We start from the raw sequence: 7500 nt of genomic DNA on the forward strand, positions 1-7500 counted from the left end.
TGGCATGCTACCTCCACCATTTTTCCACCACTAATTTATTTATAATCACCACCATAGTCTCCACTGAAATAACTTGCGGCTTTTTAACGCTGCCACTGTCTTCGCCAGCCTTATACTTGCCATCAGCCATGATAGACAAAGGATGGGCTCGATATATCACGATAAATTCACACGAACAGCTCGGGATCTAAAGACAACATCTTACCACCAGCGTAGGTTCAATAGTCCAGGACGGTGGGTTGGCATGGGCTACAGTTCACCGTGGCATGGGTTGAGGCAAAAATTGTAACTTAGAGGTGGGGGAGGGGAGTGCTCCGGAGAAAATTTTAATCCACGATCATATTTGTTCTTATTTGTGTGTGTGTGTGTATATATATATATATATATATATATATATATATATATATATATATATATATATATATATATATATATATGTATATAATATATATATATATATATATATATATATTATATATATATATATATATATATTATATATATTATATATATATCCTGTAGGACCCATTTACTTGAATCTTGTATTGTATTTAGCTTCTGGAGTGTTTGACCCAAGTTATAGTTGACATTTTCTTTATAAGAGATGATTTCCTTCAAGGTGTATGTGAGTAATACCCTTCATTATTCACAGGTAATAGTTATGGAGTCTGAGGAGATAGTCTGCAACGACTGTTCCCAGCAGTTTGACAATGAAAATAGACGTTGGCATCTCTCCTGTGGTCTCATTTTCTCCTCTATTTGTCTAGATGACATTTTCGCAAACGAAAATTCACAGCCCAAGTATTGGAAACGGATGCCATGTGGTTCCTTCACTTCAGTGGCCGTGGTTTCTTCAGAGTTTTCTGAAAATGACAAAGAAAACTTTGCTGGAACCAAGGAACAGATGTTTATTCAGAAAGTCCAGGGTGAGGCAAGTATAAAAACACTTTCATCTGGAACAATAGACCAATGTTTCTTGGGCTCCAACATGACTACAGATTCAAGCGAGGAAATTATGCACAATGAAAAGAATTCTTTGCACTCTCTTGCTCATATACTTCCTGAAGGAAATCCGGAGGGCATCATAGAAAACGTATATATTGCAAGACATCAAGAAGTCTGTGGGGAAACTTTTCAAAGCCATGAACCTTCAGATAAGTCAAGAGATGCTTCAACGGAAGATATAACAGTAGGTTTGGTTCCTGTCTCCTAATTCCTTCATCCTCACAAATTGTTTTGAGCACATTTTAAGTTCGGCAAAATGTTGGCCACAAGTCATAATTACTTAAAAATTGTTTCTACTTTTTCATTACTATTACTAGATAAAAATTTTTAGATTTTTTTATACCTCTAGCATTCTGTTTTTTTTTTTTTCTTTTTTTTACTAACTAAATTTGCATTTTTGTGTCCTATGTTGAATAAAAGGTCCTGTTCACTTGAATCTTGAATAGGATTTAGCTTCTGGAATGTTTCAACTCAAGCTATAGTCAATTTTTTTCTTTATGAGAAATTATTTCCTTCAAGGTATATGTAATGCCCTTCATTGTTTACAGGTAAGAGTTATGGAGTCTCAGGAGATAGTCTGCAACAAGTGTTCCCAGCAGTTTGAAAATGAAAATACCACCTGGCGGCTCTCCTGTGGTCTCATTTTCTGTTCAACTTGCATAGACGAAATTTTCACAAACGAAAATTCACATCCCAAGTGTTTGACACAGATGCCATGTGGTTCCTCCACTTCAGTGGCCGTGGTTTCTTCTTCAGAGTTTTCTGGAAATGGCACTGAACACTTCGTAGAAACCAAGGAACGGATGTTAATTCAGAAAGCCCAAGCTGAGGCAAATATAGATTCACTTACATCTGCAACAACAGACCAAGGTTTCAGGTCCTTCAAAATGCCCACTGATTCAAGCGAGGAAATTGTGCAGAACGAAAAGAATTCTGAGCACTCTCCTACTCATACATTTCATGAAGGAAATACTGAGGCCACCATAGAAAATGTATATACTGCAAGCCATGAAGGAGTTTGTGGGGAAACTTTTCAAAGCCAGAAACCTTTAGATAAGTCAAGAGATGCTTCAACGGAAGATATCAAAGTAAGTTGTCATTCATGTCTCCAGATTTTTTCCTCCTTATATATTGTTTCAAGTGATATGCTGGTCACTAGTTATAATTATTGAAAAAAATATTTTTACTTTTCTATTCCTAAGTAAAATTTTGAAGAATGTATTTCGGCTTCTTCCACCACTCTTCTAATTTTTTACTTTGTTAACTAAAGCTGCACGTTGTCTCTTACTCTGAAGAAAACTTTTAACTGCAGCTGTTTTTTTTCATTAGCCACATGCATCTTCTGTATACTGAGATGACTTTCATATCCTTGTATCATAACCTAGTTCCATTTAATGCTACCACATCTAGATTTGATTCATCACCTTTCTATCATTACGTATTTCTAAATTCAAACTTTTTTTTTGCCATGTTTACAAAAATGTCTTATGAAACCAAAATTTAATAAATGTCTAATGTTTTGTTGGTTAGTCAACTTTTATTGTACTTAATATTCAAGAATTTTCTGTAGTAATTTTTGTAAAAATTGTATGTCATCCTTTTCTGTAATCTAATGATTGCCTTCATCGTGCAAGAATTTAATATCACATATTTGTGAAGGAAAGAGCCATGGAGTCAGAAGTTGCTGCATCTGTTCCCAGAAGTATGACCTTGATAACGTGCCTTGGAAGCTCTCCTGTGGTCACATTCTATGCTCAACGTGTGTGGATGAAAGTTTTGGAGGTAATTCGTGGTCAATATGCAAGTTAAAGATGCACTGGGATTCTCCAGTTGCCTTTGTTTCTTCAGAAGTTTCTGAAAATGCCTCAGTGCACTTTTCAGGAGTTACACAGGAGCTAAATGTCCAGAAAGCTCAAGTTGAAACAACCTCCAGTTCTGGTATATCTGGAACAGCAGATTTACCTTTAGAGAAATCAGAGGAGCATGCGACTTTAGACCAAGACCTTGGGGTTCCTCCGTGTGCTTTTTTCAGATTGAAAAGGGATTTCACTATGGTCCACCGACACTTAAAGCTCCAAATGAAAACAACGTGGTTTCAGACACTAATACATCTTCTGAAGAACTAACTGAAGGTACAATAGGGATTATAAATAATGGGAACCAACAAGGAATCTGTGGTGAAAAGAATAGGAACCTTGTTGTCTCTGATAATTCAACAGAAATCACAATGGAGGCCACAACAGACACTGCACATAATGTGAACCATCAAAAAATTGTGGGCGAAAAGAATCTAAATTCAGTGGACGCTGATGATTCAACAGAAATCTTAGTGGAAGACCTCGGGGGGTTACCCTGAAGAAACTATTCCTTGTTCGCCAAGTAACACAGAAGAGAGTTCAGTCATTTGTTCTAATACTGTTGCTTCTGGTGACATACAAACTTCTACAACTTTTGACTGTAAGGTAGCGTGAAAACTGTTTTACTGGAGACTTGTTCCAAGTATTTTGAAAATTGATGAATGAACTTAAAATTTTTAAGAGTAGTCTATCCATGAGTAATATATTTATTAATGTTGACTTTAAAAAATTCTCATGTACGCCCAGTACCTAACCAGAATAATGAGTTGCTCTTACTCTGTCTTCCAAATCTGGTAATGAAGTTGAGTAAATATAACATCTACATCTACCTTACCATTTATATAAGTTTTCATGATTGAAAAAAAAGAACTAACGTACCCCTACACAGTGTCCATCTAAAGTAAATAAAGTACCGGTTACTTTTATTATAATCATTTGCAGTAGAACCAACACAATTTCAGTATTGAGTAAATAGGAATTAGTTTTTTACCCTGAACTTACTTTCCATTTTAAACGCAATTAAGTCATATCCAATTTTTTCTTCCTAGCAGCCTAAGGTCACGGAGCCTGAGAAGATAGTGTGTAACATCTGTTCTGAGACGTGTGGCAACGACGATTCTGCTTGCACCCTTTCCTGTGGTCATACTTTATGTTCAGCATGTATGAGTGAAGATATCTCCAGAGCGAATTCATGCCAAAAGTGTCTGATAAGGGACGTGCGTGCATTCTCTTCTCCTTTTCCCTCTGATGAATCAGAAGTTCAGGAAAAGATTTCACAACAAATTGCGGGAGTCAGGGAAGAGCTAATCACTCAAGGCGAGCAGAGTGAAGCACAGCCAAGCTCGGTCATTTCTGGACCAGCACATCTTTTTTGGGGAGCCCCAGAAAGGCTTGTGACATCAGGTCATAATAATTCAGATCCTGAGGCTTATGCTCGATGTATGCCTCATGCTCAGGCAGTTATGGAGTTTTGTCCACTCGCACTGGGCAATCGAGATGACACGGAACCTTTGCTACTACCTACTAGTGATACTGCACAAAATGCCACCGAAAATCTATGCCGTGTAAATCCAGAATTTGAAGATGAAAAGGATTTTGACCATGAATCTACAAATGAGTCATCAGAAATCCCATCGGGAGATAACATGCTGCATCAAAGAAAAACTCCTCAGTATACATCAAGCAACACAGAGGAGAGTCTGAGCATTCGTTCCACTAGTGTTGATTCTGATGAAATGCTGCCCACTCACTCAGATTCTAAGGTAATAATTGAAGATCCCACAGATGAATGGTGAGCGAAAAGACTGAATTAAAGCAGAGGAAGTTTAAAACCAAACGCCCTACATGTAAGGGCCACATACATGAAGTAGATAGAGTAACAATTATCCTTGAACCAGTTCAGCAAACTTGGAATTCAATTTAGGAAGGGAATGTCTCCATATATATACATACATACATACATACACACATACATACATACATACATACATACATAAACATATATATATATATATATATATATATATATATATATATATATATATATATACTAATATATATATATGATTTTAAATCACGAGTTGGTATAAACGTGATGATTATGCAAACAGTTACAACCACGAAGGATAGACTGAAACAATGAGATGATGAATACTTTCGTCTTTTACTAAGACATGCTGTGACCATGTCTTGGTAATAAGACGAATGTACTTAGCATCTCCCTGTTTAACTCTTTCCTGGTTTGTGGTCTGTATATATATATATATATATATATATATATATATATATATATATATATATATATATGTATGTATGTATGTATGTATGATGAGTGGTAATATTTCTTTTCCTTTTTGGGCACATTAGTGAATTCTCTCTCCGTCAAGCATAGGATGACAGTCAACTTATCTGTAGTACAGCCATTAAGCCACTGATAGGTATTTGCAAGCAAGATTCAGTGTGGTTTTTATCATAAATATATATTAATCTCAGTATTGCATTTATTAGTTACAGATGAGAACTGCCAACAAGAGATAAATTAATTTATTTGAAAGAATGAACAAATTAGGGTCAACTGGGTATCTACCATGCATTCCAAAGGTCATTTTGTTTTTGATTAAGCTGGCCTTATGCCAGTACGGACTCTACTCACAGAGCAACCCGCAAACAACTCTTAAACCGACTTCTGAATGTCCACGTTACTAAAGTACTGATTGTTTCAAATTTCGTACTAATTTCAAAACTACAGCGCATTTTCATACGTGTTTCACTAACGTTTTTACTGAAGAAAATGAGGTTCAAGCTGCTCTTACTTAGCCACCACCCAACCATCAGGAAAGGGCTGACCTTTTCAAATGGTTGTATGACTTATGGTTGAAAGTCATTTTACCTATCCCGGCCCATATGAAAATTTTTGTGAAGCAAATCAATATAGTGTATCATGATATATAATTTTCTTTAAATAATTAGGTAAAGGGGATGGCTCTGCGTCACAGATATATATACGTCATAAATCACCACTTGTTCGAAATGGTCTGAGGAAAGACAGAAGTTTTATTTTTTTAAAGAGTCAAAGGTTTAATGAAGGACATCTGTCAATTCAGGGTACTGCCATAAATCAGGAAAATTGTTAGGAACAATCAGTATACTTTGGTAGCATGGAAATCCATGCTACGTCGGTTTCAAAGTTGCTTACGAAACACACTCCTTCACGGCCTCTGGCATGCATAGTAGTGTAATGATTTACATTTCTGCTCTATTTTCTTCAGTACTGCAGATCGACACTGCAGGTGCTTGGTACTTAAATAAGATTTACACGAACTAACCTGAAGTAAAGGCTTGTCCAGTCGTGGGCAAACTACGTCCCGCCAAATGTTAGTAAATTTGAAAGAGGAAGGTTATTTTGTCTTTCAAATGTGTTTCACGTGAAGTTCCTACTTTAAATTACTAATTACTTTCTATTTCCAATAAATGCATTTCATGTGAACCTTCTACGGTAATTTAAAATATCAATTAATGGAAATTAATAGATTTTTTTCTTTAAAAGCCTATTATTTTGTCTATTTTAAATATTAATTATTTTGCTTTATATACCATGCGGCCCTATAAAATTGTGTGATTTTTTTTTATTTGCCCACCCATGGCGCTAGGCTTTACTACTGAATGCATGTTTTCCTTTAGATAACATCTAACAAACTGCTTGAATTTTTTTTTCAGCCAGGCATCCCGGAGTTAGAGGACGCCATATGCAACGTCTGTTCTCAGAAGTGTGACGACAGCAAGGCCTCTCGTGCTCTTTCTTGTGGTCACATTCTATGCTCAACTTGTGCTATTTCAAATTTCTCCAAAGATTACTCCTGTCTAAAATGTCTGATGCAGGAGCTCTACGTTTCCTTTTTTTCATTCATCTCCAGCACCCAAAAAAACCCAGAGAAGAGTTCAGGAACAATGAGGGAAAAGCTGAAATACTTAGGGAAGAGTTTAGAAAAACCCAGCGAAAAGTTAGATGATCTTTCCGATAATTCAAAGCTAAGTTCAGAGACGTCTGAAACGTCAGATCTTCACATTGGAAACTCGAAGACGACCCTGACATTAGATCACGACCTCGTATTTCCTCAGGGATACTCCACAGGCTTACAAGATCAGCAAGTTTTCCCGATTTGTCCACTCATATTGGGCGCTCGAGACGTCAAATTTCCCGAAGACGCAACGGTAGGCAATCTACATAATGTGATCGCACAAGAAATTGATGAGGAAGATCTGGAACGAGGGTCCTTTGAGAATTTGGCAGCAGCAGCATCATCGGAAGACATTAAGGGAGATTCTGCAGAGGCCCTTCAGTATCTGTCAAGTGGCAGGGATGACAGCCCAAGTTTCGGTTCCTGCCTCTGCGACGGCAAAGTAATTGACACAAATGATATTCCTGGAGACTGGAGCAAAACGTGTGAACAAAAACTGATGAAGAACAGCAACGATGAAAGTAATTTATTCGTAAGTGGTTATGCTGACACAGTTGAGAAGAATAGTTAGTTAAGAGATAGGCAGAGCAAATAACATTAGCACTGTAATCACAGTGTTTTTAGTTTTAATAGAGCCATGATTGGTTTCTGTGTCCATCAAACAAACTTATGCCAGTATC

General features: G+C 36.7%; 2 protein-coding genes across 2 annotated transcripts in view; both read left to right on the top strand.

Moving 5' to 3' along the window:
- LOC135202621 (uncharacterized) overlaps nucleotides 1-3361 on the top strand; it is an 8815-nt gene extending 5454 nt beyond the window's left edge. Inside the window, exons 4-7 of the mRNA XM_064232118.1 lie at nucleotides 653-1189; nucleotides 1554-2093; nucleotides 2665-2787; nucleotides 3038-3361. Of these exons, the coding sequence (XP_064088188.1) occupies nucleotides 653-1189; nucleotides 1554-2093; nucleotides 2665-2787; nucleotides 3038-3361 (1524 nt within the window). The remainder of the gene's footprint in view (nucleotides 1-652; nucleotides 1190-1553; nucleotides 2094-2664; nucleotides 2788-3037) is intronic.
- A 558-nt stretch (nucleotides 3362-3919) lies between these two features.
- LOC135202696 (uncharacterized) overlaps nucleotides 3920-7500 on the top strand; it is an 8058-nt gene continuing 4477 nt past the window's right edge. The window contains exons 1-2 of the mRNA XM_064232182.1: nucleotides 3920-4624; nucleotides 6579-7352. Coding sequence (XP_064088252.1) covers nucleotides 4025-4624; nucleotides 6579-7352 — 1374 coding nt within the window. The 5' untranslated portion in view covers nucleotides 3920-4024. The remainder of the gene's footprint in view (nucleotides 4625-6578; nucleotides 7353-7500) is intronic.

The sequence above is a fragment of the Macrobrachium nipponense genome, chromosome 33, assembly GCF_015104395.2.
Source record: "Macrobrachium nipponense isolate FS-2020 chromosome 33, ASM1510439v2, whole genome shotgun sequence".
NCBI lineage: Eukaryota > Metazoa > Arthropoda > Malacostraca > Decapoda > Palaemonidae > Macrobrachium > Macrobrachium nipponense.